General features: G+C 42.3%; 1 protein-coding gene across 1 annotated transcript in view; it reads right to left on the bottom strand.

Moving 5' to 3' along the window:
* Nucleotides 1-2,394: 2,394 nt before the first annotated feature.
* The window catches only part of HADH (hydroxyacyl-CoA dehydrogenase), a 34,689-nt gene continuing 10,566 nt past the window's right edge, over nt 2,395-26,517 (bottom strand). Inside the window, exons 4-8 of the mRNA XM_090036734.1 lie at nt 16,331-16,457; nt 13,030-13,119; nt 10,242-10,314; nt 5,047-5,163; nt 2,395-2,910 (exon numbers count right to left, since the gene is read on the bottom strand). Of these exons, the coding sequence (XP_089892860.1) occupies nt 2,792-2,910; nt 5,047-5,163; nt 10,242-10,314; nt 13,030-13,119; nt 16,331-16,457 (526 nt within the window). The 3' untranslated portion in view covers nt 2,395-2,791. The remainder of the gene's footprint in view (nt 2,911-5,046; nt 5,164-10,241; nt 10,315-13,029; nt 13,120-16,330; nt 16,458-26,517) is intronic.

Genomic DNA, 26,517 nt, shown 5'->3' on the forward strand with positions numbered 1-26,517 from the left:
TCAAGGGGAAGGTACAACCAGCAATTCCTTTTCAGGAGGTTCACTAATCATTTTAAGTTAACTCCCCAAATGCTTGGAAAAACAAGCTGCTAATAAAAAAAAAAAAAGTGGCAGAAGTTCTACAAAGCTGCCACAGCCATTTCATTTTTTCATTTACTATTTGAATTCCAAAATTTCAAGCTTCTCCACCACTTTGATCTGGACAGGGTCACTGTGCCTGAAACCTATACCAAGGGGGCCTTCACAATGACAGCAAATGCCCTTGTGGACAAATTCAAACCATGTCCCACATTGTTGACTCATGTCGATTTACTCTGCTACCTGGTGGCCTTCAAGCTCTTCACACTGGTGATGAAAGCACCTTAAGACGGCTGAAACAATATGCCAAATAAATTCCAAACTGCTAGTTTTGCCCTTATTACAGAAAACCCACAAACAGCCTTTCCTTTAGGGGCACAACCTCAAAAGTGTATTAGGAAAAAAAAGACTTATTTTGCATTGATGGCTGTTGGTCCATGTTCCATTTAGGCACACAGATGAAAAGGGCTGGATTTTTAGAGGTGCTGAGCACTAGCTGCTTCTCTGGACTTGTAAACGTTCAGCATTACTTTCTATTTCAGTGCCTCAATTTGGGGTTAAGAGCTCATTTTAGGCCCCCAGGTTACAAATTACACTTATTCTTTCATTTATTTGGTTCTGCCTAGTACGGTAGTCCTAGGCCTTATGGGATACAGACCATCCACTCTCACAAGGCAACCACCTCTAGATGTCTTATTCACTTAGAGGAAAAAAACATTTCAGAAATAAGCAAGCTGAACATGCAAATGCCACTTTCAGGTTTCATGTGTACATTTTAGGCACATATGTGCACATACAGTACCTGTTAGAACTGCTGAAAAAGAAAATACCATTTTAGAGAAAAGTTTGTTTTCTCAAAATATTGCATTTACTGGTAAAAAAAATATGGCTAAATTCATTATTAAATAGCTCATGCAGTGCTTTAAACATAAGCCTTTTGAAATTAAAAGGAAAGACGATCTTCTGATTAAAGGAGACACCATCAATTCAAATTTGGCCCAACTGTTGATTTTGTAAAAAAATAAGCTTTCATAGAACACAACAGCAATATAAGCGTTCCCTGTTTTAATTACTAATGGAAACAGTTCTTTTGAAGATCTCTCCAGTCTTCAACATTTGCAATTCAAACACTGCAGCACTGAGATCCTTAAAGGGAACCTGATTCCTTTACTTTGAGCACCAAGCTGAAAGAGCAAGTAAACTGTATTTAAAAAATTCTTCCAATTTTGACAACGTAACGTATCATCAGCAAAGACACAGGTAGAAAAGTTTATTTTCATTAGTTTTGGTTTAGTCTGATGCTGTTCTTTTTTAAGGGAAATGACAAGTAGCGAGGTGATCCAGAATGAAATCCTAGCCCCTTGTGAAGTCAGTGATTTCTATTCCTGGCTCTAAAGTTTCCTGCATCTCCCCAGGGGAAAAAAACCCTTAAATCTGCCAGCCTCAGTTTTCTTATCTGAGGAGAGGAAGCAGAGAGGCTTAGTTCTTGTGTGGAAAGAATTAAAACGTAGCTGTAAGCATTTACCCTATAGACTGGACACATACAAAACAAAAGGGATGCTAATGAACTTAGTGCTCCGGCCTTCAGCCTACCTGTTTCACAACAGTCTGAAGAAAGGTGGGCTTTGCAGCATATTCAAAATGTTAACAAATCCAAACTCTGATAAGCCCAGGGGAAACAAAGCTGCAAAGCCAAGGACCCATTACAGCAAATACCTTGCCTCAAGCATGAGTTGCTCTGCAGAGAAAAACTGTAGTACTGTGCAACAGGAAGAGTGACTAGAAATGACCACATTTCTCTTCCAAAATGCCAGCAAATAAAACTAGGTTATGGAAGTCCAGCAAGATCTTCACAAATGTCCTATTCCAGCTAGTTAAAACAAGTCCATGCACTTTCCAAATTCTTCAGGGCAGGAACATACTCAGTTACATGTTTGTACAGCATTTTGTACAATGATGGCCTTGATCTAGGATTAGAACCCTGGGCACTACTGCAATACAAATCATTAATATTACTTTAAACACAGCTTTATTTCAAAGAAGCTCCAAACAAAAAACAAACAAAAAAACAAAACAAAAAACAAAAACCCAAACCACCCAAGAGGAAAAACCATTTTAAAATTATTGCTTAGAAACAGGAAAGTCTTAAAAATAAATCTGCTCACAATGCAAGTGTACCTTACTGAGAACGGCACTATCATTTATAAGTGTCAGAACAGAACAAGCCATTGCATTTCACCCTATTCATCTTCTAAACTGCAAAAATACTGCCACCCTGTGGACTAAAACCAACTACATCAACTGAAAGCCAGTGCATTCCATACAGAATTAATAACAATTTTATTTTCATGAAAATGTGGTTTTTTTACCCCGTTAATATAACAAACTGTTCAAATACATGAATTCCACTGTCATTTTGTCTGCAAAAGAAGTAAAACATCTTGCTTCTGAAAGATCAACATCTACATGAAGGCACTGTATGTGTAAAGCTTTCCAAATTACAGGAAAAATTAATAGAGACTAATTCAGCTCTCAGTACAGAAACTGTTAACTAGAACAATCACTCAATTCAGAGACAGATTATTATCTAAATGCACAAAACAACCCATGCCGTCCTAGGAAAGGCTTGATCAAACGGCATCCACACACAAGATGGGAACTGCAAGTGGCACATGCTTATATGGACGGCGTGACACTTCCCATCCATTGGAGTTCATTTGTATTTGTAAAATCCTTCTCCAGTCTTCTTACCCAGCTTCTTCTCCTCTACCAGTTTGTTCAGCAGTGGGCTGGGAGCAAAAAGAGGATTGTCTGGCTCTGACATATACCACCCTAGTGGGAGAGAGGATGGATGAAGATTAGGGGTGTTTCTTATTATTTGCAAAACATGGTTTGACAGAATGTCAGGGGCACAACATACTCCTTCCATGGAGCAGAGACCAACTAGTGCCAACCCCAGCAATTAGTTACACAGGGCATGTTTACATGGCAGCATGCATGTGAAGTAGCAGCATGCTATGTTGCTGTACGGCGTGCTACAGCAACATAGCGATCATGTATCTACATGTGCTCGCCAGCTATGTCGCCATAGTGGCGCACTCCCCAGGTATAGTGTGCTGCTACATCACCATAGCGGCAAAATCAACATGTGCACAGTGCAATAACTACCCATATTGCACTGTGCTTTAGTACTTCCAAAAAGAAATACTATAGCACAACATCGTAGAAATGTCACTGTATGGCAAGGTGTAGACGCGCCCACAGTGTATTATACACAACACCAAAGGTGTTTACCCAGTGGTCCCCAAACAGCTGAAACACCAAGGAGTCTTCATAACACAAAGTAGTTAATACAAGAGGATGAGAAAGGCAAGAGTGAAAGCAACAGTCACAATTAGAGCACTTAACCTTGAACCAACGTTTTGACTAGAGGCAAGGCAATTCACTGGAGTCTACTTTCTGAAAGTTTAATCTGATGCAGACCCTTTCAAAACATCAAATGAACATGTCCAAGCCATTTAAATTTTTGTCCTCAGACTATTTATCATTATTTACTTCTCCTTCCATTAATGCAGCCCCCTATTTCTGATGAGAAAAGACAAGTCCAGGACTAACCCAGTATTCAAGTATATATCAACAAAGGAGAAAGGAAAGGCTCCTCTGTCCTAAAAATCTACCATGTACTTGAGAGCAGGTCTCATGAAAGATATTCTTTATCTAAGCCCCTGTTACCCAAAAGCTGAAGACAAGGTATATAACCTTCCAGATCCCACAGAGATCACCTAGACAAACAGTCTAATTTGAGATGGACCGCAAGGGTCACCTCTGTTTCCCTTATATGGTACCAGGATGTGTGTAAACTAAGGATTTTGAGCCCTTTTAAGGTTTCATTATTTTTCCCCTCCCCAATCTTTTCCCCTCCCTACTAGGATGGTGCTCACCTTCAAATGAAGAGGACACACACAATTCCACAGTAAATGTGCAAGTTCCCTTGTATGACTGCCTCCAGTTAATACAAACCTGCATTCAGAACACGTAGGTCCCTGCCATGCTGCAATTCCTGTAACATCTCTCTCTGAACCTCATACCCACTTTATACTTTTCATTTACTTCAAGAACTGCCACCACACCATTTTCTGGTCACTTTAGCCCTCAAGAGCTACTGACTTGCTTTTATGTAGAGTGCAATCCATTTCCCTAATTGGTACCTGACACGAGTTGCAGTTACCGTATCCATTCTAAGGAGGTGGGTTTCTCTCTTCCAAATAACACATACAAACCATTTGGCAAGTCTTCTCTGACTGCTTGGGCCAGAAGATTTCTTATTTTACTTCATATGTATGTATACCATTCTCCAAGGAAATTTTAGTAAAGCACAAGAAAACCAGAAGTTTGGGAGGAGTTTAATAGTGAAAGACACTATTTCTCTTTGCGTTCTTGATGGAGGAAAGGAACCAGTTTAGCAGATCACCTTCTTTTCCTGTTTCTGTCAACTCAAGAACACATCGTGGACTGATCTCCACTAGAAATTCAGTACCTTTATGCCAGCAATGATCTATAATTGTGCAGCTACTGCCATGGTAGAAGTGACACTAATTACTAGGGCTCAGGTAACTGTACTAAGTCATGAAAATCTACTCAAAGCCTCAGCCTTGGCAACATTAGCAACTTGATAGCAATGCTGCTGCACCACTGGTGGCCACTGCTACAGGAAACCAATTCACCAAAAGGAAGCCTAAAAGCAGCCACTTGGCAAACTCCTTTTCTGCATCTTACATGCCTGACTTTGAAAACACTGAGGTGTGTTGTTCCTGAAGCTGACTGACCAACCAGGACTTTCAGGGGTTTTTTTTCTTAATCCTTAAATGACAAAGTCACTTAAGCTCATCTTAAAATAACTTGACTCAGACTCGGGTGCCCACATCCACTTACAATTTAGCTATGAAAGAAGAAAAACATATGCAGTACCATCTATAATGTATTTACTGGTATCCAACCCAACATAGTCCAGCAGTTCAAATGGACCCATGGGATAGCCAGCCCCAAGTTTCATAGCAATATCGATATCTTCCTTTGATGCATCTCCTAGAAAAAAGATTGACAGTTTGATGAACAGAGAAGATTCTGCATCTACTTGCCATCACTTATAAATAATTAACACAGTGCTATTTCATGCTGTGCAGCTCTTCACAGAAGTCTTTGCACGTACTACATCCACGAAAACAGGGGTTCATAACGGATTTGCTGTATGCTCACTTCAATACTGTACTTGTGCAGTTATCAGCAGAAATATAAGCTTGTAAATACTGAATAGTATAGAAAATAGCACTGTCATCCTTACCATTCTCAAGGACAGACTGAGGCCAAATTCATGGACCCACACATTAGACCTATGAGAAAATTCCAGGAGCCAATTAAAATTCACAGATCCATGGGAGGTCACGTGCTAAAATATGGAGACTCAGTAAACAGAGCAGGCTCAGACAGGTGACTGTAAAATAAAGAGTACAAAACTAAGCCTTTCCCTCAGCAGTCTGTGGGTCCATTTCTCATTTTTAGTGACTTTCTCTGTTGCATTAGTTGTTTCAATAGAGGCTACTGTGCTGCAGATGGAGGGAGGGCTGTGATACAAAAAATTACATCTGCCACAGTAAGCTGGCAAGACAAGAGGCAGTGGCAGTCATGGCAAAAAAAGCAAAAGGTCTAATACAGGTAACTTAATCTATTCAAGATTACAGGTAAGGAAAAAGGACAATTCAGCCTCTCAGCCAGGAGAATTTTAAAGTTAAGACCAGGGCAGAATTACTGCAGTCTGAAGGGGAGTTCGAAAGAGGATGGAGCTAGCCTGTTGTCAGTGGTGGCAGATAACAGAACAAGGAGCAACGGTCTCAAGTTGCAGCAAGGGAAATTTAGGTTAGATATTAGGAACAATTTTCCACTAGGAGGGCAGTAAAACATTGGAACAGGTTACCCAGAGAAACTGTGGAATCTCCATCCTTGGAGGTTTTTAAGGCCTGGCTAGACAAAGCTTGGCTGCGATGATCTAGTTGGGGATGGTCTTGCTTTGAGCAGGGGGTTGGACTAGATTAACGGAAGTTCAGGGCTGGAAGGGACCTCATGAAATCATTGGGTCCAGCCCTCCTGAGATGATCACCTGAGGTCCCTTCTAGCTCTATGATTGTAATGAGAAGAGAAGGGGTGTCTGACAGCAAACTTCTTTTCCCAGTTGCATGAGGTAAGTGGAACATACAGTTAAAGTTCATTTATTAATATAGGATACGGAGAGACATTGTGGGCCAGTGAATTCAGTCCCCTGCTATCACAGAAAAGCATGTCAGATAATCCTTTTAATAAATTGCTCAGTCTTGCAAACAAGTTACAAATAACTGAGCAAAATCTGTTCAGAGGACATTTTATAAAAGCAAGCAAGCATGCAAACAAAAAAAATCCAAAAGAAAACCCCAAGCTTGTTCTGCTATTATTGTATACATTTGGGGCTTTTTTAAAAGAAAGAATGTTAATTAAAATGCCAAGGTTGCGAGACATGAGGCATTTGATATATAGCTTTATCGTGTGAATCCAAGCAAAATACCTCATGTGGTGTCAAAAGAGGAAAGCAGAACAGAACTCATGGTGCTCAGTTCAGGTCCCAGAGGACTGGAAAAGGGCCAATGTGGTCCCTATTTTCAAGAAGGGGAGGAAGGAGTTTCTGGGTACTTATGAACCAGTTAGTCTCACCTCTATCCTTGGGCAAACCTTTGAAAAAATTATCAAGGATCACATTTGTGGGAGCCCAGCAGGAAAAATAATGCTGAAGGACAAGCATCACAGGTTCATAGCAGGTAGATCCTGCCTGACTAACCTCCTTTCTTTTTATGACCAGGTCACAAAATGCTTAGATGCAGAAGTTGAAGCAGATATCATCTACTTAGATTTTATGAAGGCCTTCGATATGATATCTTATGCTATTCTCAGACAAACTGAGCAGCTGTGATATAGAAGATTACACGGTCAGGTGGGTGGCAAATTGGTTAAGGGTTGCACCAAGTGTGGTCGTGGATGGGTTGGTATCAACCTGGAAAGATATGGGCAGTAGGGTCCCCCAAGGCTTGGTCCTTGGACCAGTGCTATTCAAGATCTTCATCAGCGATTTAGATAAGGGTGTGTAGAGCACTCTGTCAAAATTCACAGACAACACAAAATGATGAGGTAAAGTTAACACACTAGTGGAAGGGACTGAATCCAGGCAAACCTGGACAGGTTGGAAAAGTGGGCAGAAAAGAATAGGACGCAGTTCAACAAAGACAAGTGCAAAGTGAGAGGAGAAGGAATCATCAACACACCTATAGGCTAGGGGATGACCTTCTCAACAGCACAGCTGCAGAAAGGGATCTGAGTCACAGTTGACTCCAAGATGAATATGTGATTAAGTAATCAGTAAAGCTAACCACACTCTGTCATGCATTAGCAGGTGTGTCATGAATAGGTCCAGGGAAGTGATACTTCCCCTCTATGGAGCACTGGTCAGGCCACAGTTGGAGTACTGCGTCCAGTTCTGGGCGCCACACTTCAAGAAGGATGTGGATAACCATGAGAGGGTCCACAGGAAGGCTACTCATATGGTTACGTAAGGCCTTATGAGGAGAGATTAAGGGACCTGGATCTCTTCAGCCTCTGCAAGAAAAGGCTGAGAGGGGATCTTGTGGCCATTTACAAATGAATCGGGGTGGGGGACAGCAAGAAATAGGAAATGCTTTGGAATAACCAGGAACAACAGCCACAAACTGACAGAGAGCAGATTTAGGTTAGACATCAGAAAACTTCTTTATGGTAAGGGTTGCCAGAATCTGGAATGGGCTTTCAAGGGAGGTGGTGCTCTTCCCTACCTTGGGAGTCTTTTAAGAGGAGACTGGACAAGCACCTGGTTTGGGTTATATGACCCCAGTGCTCTCTTTCCTGCCCAGGGCAGGGGGTCGGACTTGATGATCCACCGAGGTCCCTTCCAACCCAACTATGTAACTATGAGAATAAGTGGGCCAACAATAATAATAATGTCCATTGGGATAGCTAACAAGGACTCTGCCTGAATTAAATGGGAATCTTTCCATCAACTTCCAAATACAATGGACCAAGCCCAAAGCTAAAAACGTAAAGGTCCTGATCTTGTGAAATGCAATGTGCCCTATACTCCCACTGGGGCTGATGGGAATTTGGAGTGCTCTGCAGCCTGTAGGTTTTGTTCTTACTCATTCATTGCAACTGCACAATATTCTGTAGTAATCAAGTTGAAAAGTTTGGGATTAGTGTCTGACTTCTGAAATAGGGTAAGAAAGTGAAATTTTGGCAGCTGCTTAATTTCAACCCAAATGCCATTCTCTCGACTGAACATAAAAGTAAATGGCTGAAGCTGACGAAATTACTTCTACATAGATTAGCATGCTCATTTCCTTTGTTCTCTTAGTCATTTTACTACTTGACCACATACAGCAATGAAAGGTTCATAACTGCAGAGTACTCCCTGTCCTATGAATGAACTAAATAAATTAGTACTATGATTAGAAGGGTAACAGTGGGCAGGTCTACACACAACACTAACTGTGCAGTAGCCTAATACTATGGCACAGTAGCATGCAGGGAAAAAACCATGCTAAAACATTACTGTGCCATAGCATTAGGCTACCAACAGAATTCTACATGAGCCAGCCTAATTTACCGGAGTTCTTGGTTTTTCAGTACAAATACTGCCACCTAAAATGTTCATAATAAAGCACCTATTTAAATAATTGTTTACATTGTCTCATTAGTGGAATTAATCCTATGCAAAACTAGAAATGGGTCACGGTCTTTAAATCAATGAGTACTCTGAATGATTTAGGAATACAAGGATTGACCCTTTTCATGCTTAATATAGTCAGGAACACACCCTAGATTCTCCACTAAGCTGAGGATCACCACAAAGGTTATGATATGATTAAATATTTAATATGCGGCTACAGAGAATCTGAATCAAATGATGGCATGATGTCAACCCACTTCTTAAACTGACTTTTAAAACAATTAAAATCCATTAATAAATGTTAGCGAGCCTAGGCAATTTGTAATCTTCAACTAAAAAAAGGCCAAACAGAAGAGAGCTGAAATCAAAATATTGCTGCTTTAACAAAGCAGAGCAGATTTTAATATACCTTGTGTGTCATTTTTCTCTTTAAATCTAAAATATCTCCTGTCTCCTGAAGTGTGTGTGTGTGTGTGTGTGTGTCATTTAACAATGGCATCTCCTTAACACACGAGAACACCCACATACTGTATTTCAAATTGTGAGATTTTAGCAGAAGAAAAAGTACCCCCTCACCCAATCCTCTGCCTTTCAAGTCACTTTAATTTGCTCTATTCTCCCTTTGAGATGTAATTAGGTACATTTGTTGATGGATAAACAAGTAGTGTTGATTTAAATGCTTCCTGCAGATCAAACCATCACTTCCATAAACTATAAAAGGGGATTTTTAATATTTAAAGCATATTTGCTGCAATCCTGATAATGGAGTGCTTTTATCTGTGAGGAAATGGTGCTTTCAAAAACAAAACATTTGAAACGATATTTTTAATAACATGAAGCTATGAACAGAATGCCAGAAATAAGAACAATTACCCTCACTAACTTGCAATTTATCCATACACATTGCTAGCTTTTTTCTCTTAAAAAAGAAAGAAGAAAAATCAATTTATGTTTTTAAAGTTAACTGGGTCTGACTCTGGAAATAAATTTTTCCTCTTACCCCCCGAATCCAGTTACAAAACGACCAGCCCTACCACAGAAGTTCCCAAAGCACCAAGGCTAGGGGATGGGGCAGAAAAGCAGCTGGAAGGGTTTTCTAGCCCAATAACCTCTCCCCACCACTTCTATACCTTCAGCACTTCCTGAACTCCAAGAAAAGTGCTACAAACAATTAGAATTGATAACTTGGCATCAAAGATCACGTAGCCTTTAAAAATGAGGATAGGAAGTCCTTTCAGCTGCATTTATTGGCTAATACTTGACATGATCCCAAGCCCCTTTTTATCATTACACCAATACTTAAGAAAGCAAAGACCTGTAAGAATCCCAGCACATCTAGCAGAGTAACGTTTCAACAGCCCCTGAAGTACATGCCACTGACAAATACCTCTCTCATAAAGCCGGACTGCTTCCATCAGGTATGGCATTAGGAGACGGTTTACAATAAATCCAGGAGTATCCTGTAAGAAAAACTGAGATCTAAGAAAGACAGGCAAGGATTTTTGTGAGTAATATCCTTTGTTGGAGCAACTACATAGTTGGGAGAGATTCATATAGGTTTTTGGGCACAACGTGCCCTTACTCAGGTCTGAGAAGGAAGCCGACGCAGCTTGAGCTGAATAACAGATAGAACAATGGCCTGCATAAAAGTCTATATGTAAAGAAAAGCAGTCTGCTTAGAAAAGCAGAGCTGTAAAATAGGAGGAGACACAGAAAAATTCTAAATAAGTCATCTGTACCAGCAAAATTGTACTGCAAATTTAACACAAGAGAGATGCAAGTTTCACTGTTCTGGATGGCCCTTTTTCTCCCTATGTGATTTACTCCACTGTTTTTGTGAAATGTGGAGCAGTGAGCAGGCATGACTGACGAACATAAAGCTGCCTCACCCCAGCCCTTCAGTCATCTTAAACAATGCAATTTTGCTTCTTAGAAAATATCTACCATTTAGAAAAATTCTGCCAATACCAATTTGGGGGTTCTCAGGAAGAGAAATTCTTCCTATTATATTTCTTACTAGAGATGTGCCTGCTCTTGCTATTTATTCAAATTTCTAGGACAGCATAATCACTTCAACAGTGAACACCAATGCCACAAGCATATGATGGCAATCTGGGATGAGGAAGGCACCAGAAGCTAGTTAACTCCTAGGCAGTAATGATCTTGCTTTAATGTGAGCTTCTATAATAATAAAAAATGCAGACACAAGATCAGGAATACTGATAAGAAAGAGAACATAGAAAAAATATGGAGTACTACAAATCCTAGGCTTAAATATGCTGCCACCATTCTCACAAAGTTATATTTAATACCACACCTATCTAATACTACTCTGCAGAACTCAAAGCGTTTTCCAAAGAGCAGTGAACACAGTAGAACCTGGATATTTGATGTCTAGGTGGCTTGCAACCTGCTTAGTTTGTGGTGGGTTGTTGAATTAAGAATAAGCCACTCAGATGCCTGCTACAGCTTTTCCTTCAAAGGGTGCTGCTTCTCCAATCAGCTGGAGCACAGCCACAGTCTGCACAATTAAATCGGAGAAGTGGTGCCCTTTGAAATAAGAGCCACAGCAAACAGCTGGTACATTTACACAGCCCCATGCAGCTGTTTGCTGCAGCTACATATATTTCTGGCTAGACTGACAACTAGACTGTATTGTAGTACAATCTGATTTTGTGGCTGAGGAAAATTAAATCATAGCGGGGTGAAGCAACTGGCCTAAGGTCATACTTCCAGAAGTCTTTGTCCATGGAACACAAAGGCTTTTATAAACAATGTAGATAGAGAAGGCAGATTCAGCAAGGATTATCCACACTTGAGAGTGGAAAACTGAAACAGATTTTAAAACATGCCAGGACTGCAAAGCGATTCTGTGGTACAGATGGAAATAGCATGTGAAGTCCTGAAAGTCTGACTACTATTAACTATGAGACGATGATTACCCCCAACCTCCTGGCCCCCAGAAGTGCTCTATAGCAGCATTTCCCAAACTGTGGGTCACAACCCCAAACAGGGTTGCAACATCAGCAGATGGGCTCACAATAAATATGCCCTCTATTTCTGCACCCACAGTAGGGTACAGCTGGGCCAGATCAACTCCAGGCAGGAGCCGCCACTGCAGCCCAGCGGGTGGGACCCACTGTGGAAGGGGGAGTGCTGCACCACCATGGCCACCAAGGTGAGGCACAGGAGCAGCTGCAGTAGTGCAGAGTTGTGCCACACTGTGCTGGATGAGCAGGGGTAACCTCAGCTTGGCAACCATGGCTGTACAGCATAGCACTCCCTCCCTCCCTCCTTTGCCAGGTCCTGGCCACTGGGCTGCAGAGTCCCTGGGTGGGGGGATGGCAGCAGGGCAGGGAGCCCCAAGCCTGCAGCAGGCAGTACTGCATCTCCACCCCCTCCCCAGGCTCTGCTCCGGCTGTGCTGCCCGCAGGGGAGGGGATTGGGCTCTGCACTCTGCTCTGACTGCAACAGCCACTCTCTCCCACCAACAGCTTTGGGTGCTGCTGGGTTGTGGGGGGGCGGCACCAGCAGGGCCAGGGGGCTGTGGGTGGGGAGTGAGGGGCACGTGGGGTTGTGTGGTGCTGTGGGTTGGGAATGAGGGGCCATGCTGAAGAAAGGGGGTCATAAATGGGATCACATTGAGGAACACTTTGGGAAGCACTGTCCTAGAGGCAAGGGACAAAATCTGTGGCAAGAAGCAAAGACGACTAATACTTGTCTTACTCTTGTAGAAGAGAACCAAACTGCAACACAGCACACAGCCTGGTTGTGCCTCGAGGTTTAGAAGAAAGTAAGCCTGGATTCCACAGGAAGGGCTTTCTGCTCCTTTAGAGAGACTAGTACTGGAGTGGACTGTGGTAGCAAATGATAATCTCTGACCTGCACTTAGTTTGCCATTTTCCAAAAGACAGCCAGAGCCATTCCATTCAAAGGAGAATATGACAGATTTGGAGCCTCTCTATCTTCCACTGATTTATTTTTTAATAAAGCAAAATGTTCCCTTCAATAGGACTGTTTCATGGGAAAGCACAATCTGGGCCAGAAGCAGAGCAGGAAATTCTCCCTGTGTTCATATGCTATAAGTTTATGTGAAAACACATGACCTGAATAATGAAGAGTTTTCATAGTGAGCGTACTTGAACTCGCACACCATTCCTGCTGGATCTACTTGCCTTGCAAGATACCGCAGTCTTTCCCAGTGCTTTGGTGAAATCCACGAGTGACTCAAAAGTCTTTTGGCTGGTCATTGGTGTCTTGACAATCTAACAAAAGAACCAACATATTCAGCTAGAATGTCAGATTCTCTGTCACCTCCTGCTGTACCAGTGATTAGATTGACAATTCAGGATGTTTTCTGGAAATCTCACTAATTGCTATGTTGCCAAGAACAGTCACGCTAAACTAATTAGTGATACATGGAATAAACACAAAATCTTAATTTAAAGCACACTCCACATCTTGAAATCAAAATGTTCTGGTTAGAGTTAGTCGCTCACCTGGCTTAAAGCATACAGCCCATCTCTTTACAATTCTATTGCAAAGTAAAAACCTTCAGAAATCCCAGCCCCTGCTATCTTGGGAAACATGCTGACAACGTTTGAGAACCACATTTATACACAGCTCTAGATAGAAAGGGTGTAACCCAGTTTCTGTAGCGAGTGTAAACAGAAGGACAGACCCAGATACTATATTATATCAACACTTGCATTCTAAAAAGCATCCTAATTTAGTAATTTCCATTTTCCAAAACTTTATGACCTCTTTAGAAGCATGAGAGTAAAAAAGGTCCCAAATTATTTTCCTTGGCAGTTAGGTCGTCTCCATACGGAAAACATGGATTTTTCTGAAGACTTCAATGCACCTTGAATTCAGTATGGTATTTGTTTGCTTAAAACTTAGTGTCCCAGCACCAAAAATAATAACTAACATAACTCTGCAAACAAAACCTGTGGATTAGCTTGAGCTCCCAGTGCCGTAACTTGAGAATTTCTACAGAAGCTGTGAAGAGTAAATTACATCATCATGACATGCCATGGCAGTGGAACCATGTCTCTTAAACAGAGATGACTAACGGTGAGGCCAACAAAAAGATACAGTAAGAACCAAGCACATGAAAAACTGTTTCTAAGCAGTAAAGTGGCAAAATGTCTGTTCTGAAGTTAGATCTAAAGTGTCTGGGACTTTGAGATGAAATTGTAGCCATTTCAGGGAAGGTCAAATTTGTTTTTACCTCTCATGATTTTGAAGTCTAAAGCTTGAAGTATTTGAGATTGTCAAAGGCTATATTCCCCAACCTTTGGCTCTCCTCTTACGAGGAAGAGAGCATTGGAGACTTAGGCAGATAAGAGATTCAGCAGAAAGTTTTTGCACAGACTACATAGAAACTAGTCCCTCTGAGCAGTCTTAAAGGGGATTTGTAACAGATTTGACTCAGCATCACAAGTCTCTTCAGAGTGTAGTTGTAACCCCTGACTTGGTACAGTATGTCCAGAATTCCAACTGCTTATCCCTAAGGCCTATTAGTGAGAAGGGGTCAAAATGCACATCGTACTGCAGAATCTGAAAAGAGGCCTAAGTAATTTTAGTTCAGTGCTAACACCTACTGCAGTGGCACAAGTATGTGCTCTCCAGATACAGTGTCATTTGTCCAGAAATTCTGTTCTCAGTTCCCTCCTTTTCTTTCCCAAATAATCTTCCGTTTTAAAATGGCAGATCAGGCAATTCAAGTAGATTTCTGTGTTAGAACTGCAATAGGCTTGTCTCAGGCTTTTGTTCATCTGAGGTAGGGACACTAAATGAAGTTGACCATATGCGGTCGTTTAAGGAAAAAGAAATCTTTAAAAATGACAAGATCATCATCTCTGTCTGGACAATAAAGATCCCAAGACACTTTTGAAAAAAGCAAGGCTTCCTTACAGGGTCTTTGATCAAAATATGCACACCTTTCAACTACCATATTTATTTAAATACAAAATGACCTCCCTCCCCCTAAATAGATTCTATATATGGATAATGTATATTTGTTATAATTTTCCAGGTACAGAATCTAATTATTGGCTGTTTGCCCTGAATTTGTTCCCTTCCCACTGCTACAGCAGGGAAAATAAATCTGGGGGGGGTCATGCAGCTCTTTGCTCTCTGCTTCCCCTCAACTTTTCCCCTGACAGACCCTTCCCCGTCCCCTTACTGTCAGTCCCTGCTCTCCCTCAACAGGTGGAAGTAAGGAGCAAATCTGAAAACAATATACTTGAAATTAAGCATGGCTGTAGCAATTTGAAAATGGCACCCACTATTTGATGGCCCTGGGATCATGGGAGAAATGGGGGGGCACAAGCCAGGCCAAAAAGTGTGTTCCCCATACCTCATATCCAGCTCCTTGGGTATGTATGTGGTAGAGCACACTGCTGGGAGCGTAAGGGCTGCCAGAGAGCAGGGAGTGGTCATGGGTGGGTGCCACATGCCTGTGGGATATGAGGGTGCCCGGTAGGAAGAGGAGCAATTGCGTACCTCCTATCACAAGGGCTGGCCACAGTGACGCTATGGTGGAGAATCACTGGTATAGAGAAACTCTGTTTGTATATTTGAAAAATGTTGTTTTTGGAAAATTCAGATGGACAGATCATTTCAGAAGGGAATTCCTGGCTTATCCCTATTCCTACTGTGTAAGCATCACAGATAAAAAAAAAAATTACTTATCACTTGGTTGTTATTTGTTGTTGGAAAGGGAGAAAGAAGACCGTCCGTTTCATTACAATGCAACAATCATTTTTCACATGCTCTTGTACACTCTCCCACAAGATTCTACTCTGAACAGCAATGCAAATCCACGTTGTATCAAACCAGGCATATATACGTGTCCTTACATGACGGTCAATTACATTATTTTGAAGCCATATTTCATGCATTACAAAATTGAGAAAAAAACATAAGCTTGGCATCAGAACTATTTCAAAATCTACAGACAATTCACCTGGATCATTGCAAAAGCACAGCCTGCAAAGAATCCTAAGAATTGAGTTAGGACATTCTGAAGCTCTCCAAAAGGGGAGTTGATGGTTTAGGGGACTGACAAGATTACGAAGCCCTTCACCTCTATAACGTTAATTTCCAACCAACCCAGGCTTGTGGTTAACAACATTTCTCTTCCAGTTGTCTGCATTTATTTCTCCTGCTTCAGCAGGCATGGGTAGTCTCTGTACAGTTCTTATCAGATAGCCTCCCGTGTGGCTCAAACCATCATCATAGTCAAAATGTGTACCTGCATTTTCAGCATAGAGACCAATCAACCTTAGAATCTTAATGGTTAGAGAACAAGGAAAATTTCCTAAGTAGTCCTAATGTCCTGACTAACTAGTCCATCATCTGCCTCACCTTCTTATCCTTAGACATAACTTATCCTGGCCAAAAGGGCTGCATGCTGGGATACATTCTGCCACACTATAATTTTTTTTTAGAGTACTGTAAGACACTTACCTCTACAAGCTTCATTACAGGCACTGGATTAAAGAAATGGAGGCCACTAAACCGGTCCTGCCTGGTAGTAGAGTTGGCCAACTGTGTGATTTGTAAGGATGAAGTATTGCTTGCAAATATGGTATGTCTGTGGAGAAAAAAAGCATGGATTGTGTGAATGACAGCTATCTTTCTGAGAGCAAAGAGGCCTGTACTCTATACACACTTACTATGGGTAATCTTTTTTTTTTGAGTTAGTCTTAGAAGTAACCCCACATTGGGCCTTTTGTTGATTTTCTCCATAACGTATTTCAAAATTCACACCCCTTCCCTTCCCACACACACACACACAGACACCAATTACTAATGGTTAAGCTTGCTGTTGGAAAGGCAATGTGAATTCTTGACCCCAGGAATAATATACTGGGCACATCACTGAATCAAGAAAAGATGAGCTATCTTTCTCCACCTCTCAGGAAAATCACATTCAAGATCATAGAATCAGGGTCGGAAGGGACCTTGTAGATCTCCAAGTCCGACCCATTGCCTGGGCAGGAGAAAAACTGGGCTCAAATGAGCCAGGTAGGCATCATGCCTCTTCTTAAAGACCCCCAGGGTAGGAGCCAGCACCACTTCCCTTGGAAATTGGTTCCAGATCCTAGCTGCCCTGACCATGAAGTAATTCTTACGGATGTCTAATCTAAACCTACTCTCCAACAACTTATGGCCGTTATTTCTTGTTATGCCAGGGGGCGCTAGGGGAAACAAGGTCTCTCCCAAACCCTTTTGGTCCCCCCTAGTGAGTTTATAGACGGTCACCAGGTCCCCCCTCAGCCTTCCCTTCACAGCCTTCTCTTGTGAAGATAAAGACACGAAGTTCGGCTGCCAGCACTGTCAAGAAGTAAAGGACTATATTCGCTATATTGACCTAGGATTTTTTATTAACTTTTATGCAAGAGAATGAAGCCCACTTGCACAAATATTTTTTCATGACATTTGCAACGTGTCAAAAATGTGCTCTGAGGCCTCCTTGACGGAGGGTCTTACGTATATTTAGAACATCTGTATATATGCATCTAATAATATACACATATATTACATGCATGTATACTGCAAATGTTTTATTTTAGTCTTTATACATGTCCATCTTGCATATGGTTTCATATATAAAACATTTGTGACCATGACATATACATATTTACTTGGTTCTAAGATGAGAGCCCCCCATGTAGCATGGGGGAGCCCCTTGTCCTAAAAATAGAGCACGAGGTTGGAGTGGGGGCAAGTAGATGCTGTGGTTCAGGCTCCAGCCCCTACCCGGGGTCAGGGCTATAGCCGCAGCTGCTGCCCACCCCCTCCCCTTACCATCTCCTCCCTCATACAGCCTCTGCTCCCCACCTGCCCCTCTTCTTCCCCCTCTTGCCCTTGCTCTGCACTGGCAAGCACTGAGTATGGTTCCAGTCTGGCTCTGCAGCAGAAGCGCACAACCCATAGGGCTGCTACATGGGCTGAGCTGGGCCATGCTTAATGCCTCAGGCTAGAGCAGGGATGGAGCCCACTGGCACAGAGCAAGGGTAAGAGGAGAGGGGGGCAGAGGCTGGGGGGCCAGCACAAGCAGGGAGCAAGCTGTCTCTCTGCAGTGGTGGAAGGGATTAATTAAAAACAACCTCTAATAATTAGATTCTATGCATGGAAAATTATAACAAATGTATAAATTTTTCATGTATTGAATGTAATTATGAGGGGGTCATTTTAAATTCAGGGTCTTCTTGGATTCACATAAATATGGCATATGTTACATGTTAGAAGTGCTCTAAGGCCTTCTTGACCAAGGACCCTATATACATTTAGAACATTGTTATATATGCATCTGAGAGAGAGAGAGAGAGAAAGAGAGTGTGTGTGAGTGTGTGTGTGTGTAAAACTTGGAAGCATATATAACAATGTTCCAATGTATATAGGGCCCTCAGTCAACAAGGCATCAGAGCACTTTTAACTCACAACAGCACTGGTTACAAATTAGAAACTCTAAGGCAGAAAATAATTAAATAGGTTGGTCTGCATCACACAGTCACAAAGACTCCCTTCCAGACAATATCCTATTAGGTCAGACAAGCATTATTACGTGATCACATTTAATGAAATATAAACCAAATTCCAGGACAGACAAGAGCCTTGAGAAATCACCCCCCCGCCCCCAAGTCAAAAGAGCATGTTAGATTTTAGGGAGGAATTAATCCCCTCCCCCCCAAACCTCCAAATAAACAACCGTCCCCCCAACCTAAGAGTACAAAGAGGCTGTTGAAGCCATGCATTCATAGTCATATATAGTACCGCAATTTTTATGCGAGTCTGATGCTCACAAGTGTCTCATATCCTCAAGAGTTGAACCCTGCATGTGGCAATAGGGATGCACCACAAAGCAGGCTGTTGGGTACTAGGACTGGAGCACTGAACGGTCTAGCACTTACAATCTAATGTTGGTGGTCAAGATTTCTCAAAATCAAGGAACATGGAAGATAACAACAATCCACCTCTTATCCTTGTTCAAAATTGCTTAAAATAAACTTCCATAAAGAAGCTTCATACAAATAAGTCAGCAAGCAAGTACAGAAGCAAGTTTAACAGATAAGATTGCCCCTCACATTCACAGATACGGGGCATAGCTTTTAGTTCAGCTTCTAATCTCCAAACAGCATCGTTTCTGTGGTTGGGTACTAGAACTACATGGTTAAATTAATACATCATGTTGGTGTATAGATACAAATTTTAAAAATCCTCATTAAAACAGTATCAAGTCCAAAAGTCCTTCAGTTACATAATCTGCTTGGATCCATATACCAATTTAAACCAATTGGGAGACGGCAGATAAAAAAGCCTCTGTAATTTAGACTTCACAGTCCAAGTTTCAGCCTAGAGCAAAGTTTTATGGCTTTGAAAACTGGGATTTATTAATAGGAAATACTAACAAACGCTTAATGAAACAGTCTCAGCACCGGATGTGTTTTCTTATAGTGCCACCTACTGGGTCATAAGAAGAATTGCATATAACCTTCAAAGTGCATCGGGAAAAAGAACAAAGCCATTCAGAAAAAAATGCTCCCCCTGTCCAATTCCTTGGATACAAATGGCAAATATACATAAGAGAACACCCTGCCTGGCCAGTTTTGAAACACGAATTCCAAATATAATCTGCCACCCAGAAGTATTAGCCCACTTCCACCTGGGCTAACTCTACACAAAAGTAATTACTAGAACACAAAAAACATAGGGCACCTATACACATGCAGGGAGGCTGCTCTGACTGCTGTAATTATGGTGCGTCAGAGCAGACTCAATTAATCGAGTCTACTGAGGCATGGTAATTACCGTGCCTCAGCAGACTCCAGCATCATGTGCATCAGTGTCCCTGTGCTGAAAAATGGCGGCAGGGGCGCCTTAATTAAAGCTCGTTTGGACAAGCTTTAAAGTGTCCCCACCACCATTTTTCAGCATAGGAGCACTGCTATACATGATGGTCTAGAGTGGCTCTCAGAGCACCCATTGTTTTGTGATGCCCACTGCACAAGAGATAGGTAAGGAGAAAAGGCAGGAAAGCTCTCATGAAAGAAGATACCAATAAACTTTATATATAGAAAGTAGGAACAGCATAGTTTAAATGTCAACATATGCAATGAGGAAGAAATCTGAAAAATTATACAAAAATCCTCAACCAGCCCCTACAAACATTGATACAGTAGAAATATAGAGGCACAGTGCTTGGTGAAGGGCATGTCTCTATATCACCATTCTGAACATCAAAACTTTACAGAGTTGGTACATAGATTATGGATTACATAGGACAACCAGAACTGAAAATTCTCCTTCAAGTATTTGGGAGACAATACTGAAGAAGACAAGATGACTTGCAAAAACAGTTCAGCAAGGTTCCACCTCCACAGCTCAGTGATGCAGAGGTTAAACTGATTAATGTTTGTCAAATGCCAGCAGATCCTCAGATGAAAAGAGCTATGGGAACACAGAGTGGCATGCACACAAATCAATGTTATTTACAGAACTGCATCTACTGATTCATTTTGGCTGAAATAAAACTCAGTCGTGACTATTGCCCTTTCAGAGTGCTGGGTGCAAATTTAGTATGTTGAGCTTTATCGCTACAAAAAGTTTTGGGCATTAGCTTTACTTACCCAGCTAAGCATAAAACTTCATGCTGTCAGCAGGGTCATGCCCTACCCCAACTTCCCTGGGGCTGCTAAACTCACTTGAACTGTCTGCCTCACAATGAACAGCTTTCAATCTTCCAAACTTCTAAGATGCCCAAAGCACTTAGAATTGGCAAGAAAGGATCTCTGCAGTTATTAACTTCATGTAGTGAACTCTATGGGGTTACCAGGTAGCTCAAGGAAGCATAGCATCTACAGAAGATATTGGCAGTGAGGGCTAGCCCCATCTTATTTGAGTTCCTTAAAGACTTAATGACTGTAGAAGCAAATCTGCTTAAAGCTCACTAACTTGGCTGAGCTCTAAACTATTTACCTCTAAAAACTCCTGAGAGACTGAGACAGTTCACAGAAACAACACCCCTACCACCCCTATTCCCATCTGTAAACCCTAGGTCTTCAACAGCAGAAAATAAGACTCTTGGTCTATCACATTTTCTATGAAAATGCTGATGTGTACAAATCATGAGCATGAAGAATGTGGGGTTGTTTTGTTTTCTTCCTCTCTCTCAACTCTAGTTACATGTTCAGAACAAAAAAGAAAGAAATGGGCCAGAGTTCATAGATTTCATAGACATTAGGGCTGAAAGGGACCTCGGGAGATCATCGAGTCCAGCCCCCTGCCCAAAGGGCAGGAAGTCAGCTGGGGTCATAGGATCCCAGCAAGATAAGCATCCAATTTACTCTTGAAGGTGTTCAATGTAGGTGCTTGAACCATCTCCGCTGGCAGACTGTTCCAGACCTTGGGGGGTCGGACAGTAAAGAAATTCTTCCTTATGTCCAGCCTGAAACGGTCTTGCAGGAGTTTGTGACCGTTCGACCTCGTCATCCCTTGGGACGCTCTGGTGAACAAACGTTCCCCCAGATCCTGGTGGTCACCCTTGATAAACTTATAGGTGGCCATCAGATCACCCCTGAGCCTACGCTTTTCCAGGCTAAAGAGTCCCATGGCTCTCAGCCTGTCATCGTAAGATCTGTTTTCCTGACCTCTGATCATGTGCGTGGCTCTCCTCTGGACTCTCTCAAGCTTCTCCACATCCTTTTTGAATTGTGAAGCCCAAAATTGGACGCAGTACTCCAGCTGCGGCCTCACCAAGGCCGAGTACAAGGGGAGAATGACGTCCCGGGATTTGCTCGAGAAGCATCTATGGATGCACGCCAGCATTTTGGTCGCTTTACTAGCCGCAGCATCGCATTGCAGGCTCATGTTCATCTTGTGGTCAATGATGACCCCCAAGTCTCTTTCTTCTGTAGTGCTAACCAACGTAGCACTGCCGAGCCTATAAGGGTACTGCAGGTTTTTCCTCCCAAGGTGGAGAACCTTGCATTTTTCGGTGTTAAACACCATCAGGTTCTCGTCTGCCCATTTGCTGAGCTTGTCCAGGTCAGCCTGGATCACCCGCCTATCTTCTGGCGTGGATGCTTTGCCGCAAAGTTTGATGTCATCGGCGAACCTGGCCAGTCCACTCCTGACTTCAATGTCCACATCGTTAATGAAGATGTTGAACAGTATGGGTCCCAGGACAGAGCCTTGAGGGACCCCACTGGTCACAGGGCACCACGATGAGTGACTGCCATCAATCACAACCCTCTTGGTCCGACCACAGAGCCAATTTCCCAGCCAGCGGATCATGGTGGAGCCAAGGCCACAACTGGCCAGTTTGGCCAAGAGGTGATCATGGGATACCAGATCAAAAGCTTTTTTGAAGTCAAGATATATGACAGCAATCTCTTCTCCCTTGTCCAGGTGATAGGTCACCTGGTCATAGAAGGAAATGAGATTGGTCAAACAAGACCTACCCACAACAAACCCGTGCTGGCTGTCCCTTAGAATGTTAGCCTGGGCCAGTCCCTCAAGGATGGCCTCCTTAATAAACTTTTCTAAGATCTTTCCCAGGATAGAAGTCAGGCTAATGGGCCTGTAGTTAGCCGGATCCACTCTCCTCCCTTTCTTGAAGATCGGCACCACATTGGCCTTCTTCCAGTCTTCGGGCACTACACCAGAGCGCCAGCAGTTTTCAAAGATCAGTGCCAGGGGCTGGGCTATGACGCTCGCCAGCTCCTTGAGTACCCTGGGGTGCAGATTGTCAGGGCCAGCTGACTTGAAGGTATCCAGCTTCTCAAGGTGTTCCTTCACGAGGTCAGCATTTATGGAGGGTAGGGGATCCCCCTCACCCAGATTTCCCTGTCCCATAGCAGGCATGGGCATCCCATGTGACTGATGAAAGACTGACGCAAAGTACCTATTTAATAGGTTGGCTTTTTCCTGGGCGTCAGTTGCCAGTTGCCCCATCTGGTTTAGCAGGGGTCCAACATTGCCCTTGCTTTTCCTCTGGCTCCCCACATATCTGAAAAAGGACTTTTTGTTATCCTTGATGCCTGAAGCTAGTTGGAGTTCAGTTGCAGCCTTGGCTTTCCTGGTTTGCTCCCTGCAGGACTGAACCAGTGCGAAGTAATCCTCCTTGGAGGTGAATCCCATCATCCATCCTTTGTAGGCTTTCCTTTTAAGCCACAGGAGGTCCGCTAGGTCCCTGGAGAGCCAGGGGGGTTGCTGTGCCTTCTTGCTGCCTTTCCTCCGTGTTGGAATAGATTTAGCTTGTGCACTGAGGATCGCTTCCTTGAGGAGCAACCACTCTTCTTGAACTCCCATCACCCTGGGGTCATGGTCCCTGAGGGCCTGACCGACTAGCCTCTTGAGCTTGTCAAAGTCGGCTTTTCTGAAGTCAAGGACTTCTGTGTTGCTGACTGACTTGCCAGCTTTACGGTGGATGGTGAAGGAGTTCTAGCACATAAAGACCCAGCTACTGCAGGAAACTGGTTAAGCATGATATGGCCAGATGGTCCCTACAATGGAACACACCTCATACTACAAAAAGAAAAAAATGGTGATTTGCTGCCCCCAATCTGGAAGAAAATTCTTTCCTTCCTCCCATTGGGGTGATCATTACAAACCCAAGTATGAGACCAAAGTACACCAATTATTTTCTGTACCACCCCCTGGCACTGTTCTATCCTACTTATTATCCAGTCTCCAACTATGGCTAATCTGACACTCCAGGAGAAAGACAAAGCTGCCCATCCCCCACAACACATATGCCCCCAGAAAGAAAAAAAAACTAGCCAACTGGGCATCAGGAAAAGAAAAAAAACCCTTACTGAAGCCATAAAACTTACTTGATTAGGCCCAATTGCCCTAATGTTGGCTACAAGTGTGATGATGTGCATGATGATGTGCATTGCAGAAAATCCTGTTCTTTTGAAGCAAGAGCTGAACTGAGGGACACTTGGGTTCTAAACCCAGAAGGGACCATCATCCAGCCCCACTCCTCAAACATGCCATAAAATTTCTCCCAAAAGCTGAATTAAAGCCTATCCTTTAAAAAGTTTTTTAATGCAGTTTAAGGCTTCTGAGCAAGGGGAGCTCATCTGCTACACTTTTCCAATATTTAACACCCTCTCTGCGATGACATTTCAACCTCTTTTAACCTCCAGTACCATCCACTATCTTGTTATGCATTTATCAACCAGACTGAAACACTTTGTTCTCATTATCAGATATCTTTTCCACATGTAAGTACCTGTATACAGCAACTGTCTCTCGACCTTCAATGAATACAGTAAGTTGAGCTCCTTAAATCTTCATGTTGTAAGATCTGTTTGCTACCTCTTGGAGCATTTTTAACACCCTCCTTTGAACTCCCTCTACTGTTTCCACAGTTTCCTTGAAGGGTGGAGAGCAGGAACCATCTGGTACACAGTGTCCCAGTAGCCATTTTATAATGCTCTGTGATGTGGCAAGATGGATTTCTACTGACTTTTTTCCTTTTTACAGATTGAAGGTTCACATTAGTCCATATTTGCCATAGTACTACAGTGAGTGACTTCCATTTCTGTTACAGTGACTAACCCCAGGTCCTTGTTCACATTTCTAAGTTTTATAACTGTCACCCATCCTGTAGCTATAACCTGCCTACTTCCCTTGCAAATGTATTATCTTGCATTTAACTATACAAAAATGCATTTTACTGGATCATGACCAGTTAAGCAGTTAATTCAGATCACTCCAACATTCACAATTTGCCAATCTCCGTCTCAGCTGCACCTTACATTCTAAAGAGTTTATTAGCTTGATAGTTGATAAAAATACTATATGGTGTGGACCAAAACCAAGGTATTGGAGAATACCATTACAAATGCAGCTTTCCATTTACAAACAGATTTTGAGTTCAGCTGGTAAGCTGATTTGAATCCATCTAATACACTGGTTCTCAACATTTTTAGACTCAAGTAATTCCTTGGAAAATGCCATTTCTTTGCCTTCGCTCATTTTTTGACTATGGCAACATATAAAGAGCAATTCTTCTCTTGCAAAGAGCTCAGAAAGACCGCAGTGAGCCACAATGTCTTTGACACTATGGATTCCTATTTGAAATCTCTAGGTTTATCTTGTGAATTACCTTGGACGCTGTTGAAAAAAAAGTTACTGATCTAATATATATCCTGTTAATTTCCCTGAATGCAAGTGGCTTTTTTTTTTGCAATGTGTTATATAGCATCAAGTCCAATGCCTTACAGCAGTGGTTTTCATACTGGGGTATGTGGTATTTTGCCAAGGGCTATCTACCTAAACATTAACAGTATCAGTGGAGCTCCTGATTGTTCAATGCACAGCAAGTAATGGTGTTGCTGTGTTGATGATGGTGTCAACAGAGATGTGTCAGGTCTAGAGGGTACGAACAGCAATATTTTGTAGGTAAAGGGGTAAGCAGCCCGAAGAGCTGGAAAAACCACTGGTTGGGCCCAATCCAGATGGTAAATTTATCCTGCAATTGGGACTGACTAATTTTATCATGGATCCCAAAAATCACATATCCAGCAATGCTATGTGAGCATGGCACAACATACTATTTTGGGTATCCATGAAAAAATTGTAAGATCCCCAACTGTACATCTACCAGGCATGCAGCTGGCAGCACCCATCCACCTGGGTGAGAGGAGCTGGAAGTCGGGGAGCTACCTGACACCCAGCTGCATGTGCACTAGTAAAAGTCCACAGTGGACAGCTGTGGACCAGGGAACTATCCAGTCCACAACTGCCTGCACTGTACACCTTGAAACGGCACACAGACATCCCCAATGCAAAGCCCATGTGTTGTTGACAACACACATGCCAGTAACAGCATGGGAGAGCTCCCCCATAGCCAGCTGCCCATGGTCCAATACACATCTCAGCAGCCCATAGTCCTGCGCTGGGCTGTGGGCTGCTGAGAATGAGGCTGCAAAATGAAACTTTAACATGCCACCTGTTCAGAATTAAAAACATGATGCAAACCAGCCACAAAGATGTTCTACATTAAATGCACAACAGCTTTATGGCTGTTTTGCTATTTTTATTGTGAGATAACTCAGCTGAACATCTGACAGATTAAAAAAAAGTTGTGTGACTCTCACTTTTAATCTGTAAGAAATCTCCCCTTAGAGAAGTCCAAGTATTCCATAGCAACAAAACTACTTTTACCAGCCTGAACTGTAATCATGTTAAAATAAAGACAGAAGGTTTCTCTGACAAGTCCTACCTTTTATAAAACCATAATGACCGGCATTAATTATGTTTTAGCCTCTAAACCTGCTACTGAAATAGCAAATAAACTATTCCATCATTTTTCCCAGGACAAACTTTGGGTAACCCTTCTATAAGAGCTAGTGGTCCCTTTTAACTTTTCTAAACACTGGAACTTCATCAGCACTACTCCAGTTCTTTGGAATTTACCTCATCTCCCAAATGTATTTTAAAATCAGTTGTAATGGTTCAGAAATCTCTTTAGCTTCTTTATTTAGGTTCGTACATGCATAATATCTGAGCCTATTGATTTAGATGTTTAATTTTTTGTAGATACTGTCTTGTATCATCCTTAAGGGTAATGTCATATTCTCTCCATTCCATCCACATCAGCATATGTGATGGAATAGGCCTCCCTGCTTCATTGC

The sequence above is a fragment of the Crocodylus siamensis genome, chromosome 2 (genome assembly GCF_052110815.1).
Source record: "Crocodylus siamensis isolate JL-2025a chromosome 2, ASM5211081v1, whole genome shotgun sequence".
NCBI lineage: Eukaryota > Metazoa > Chordata > Crocodylia > Crocodylidae > Crocodylus > Crocodylus siamensis.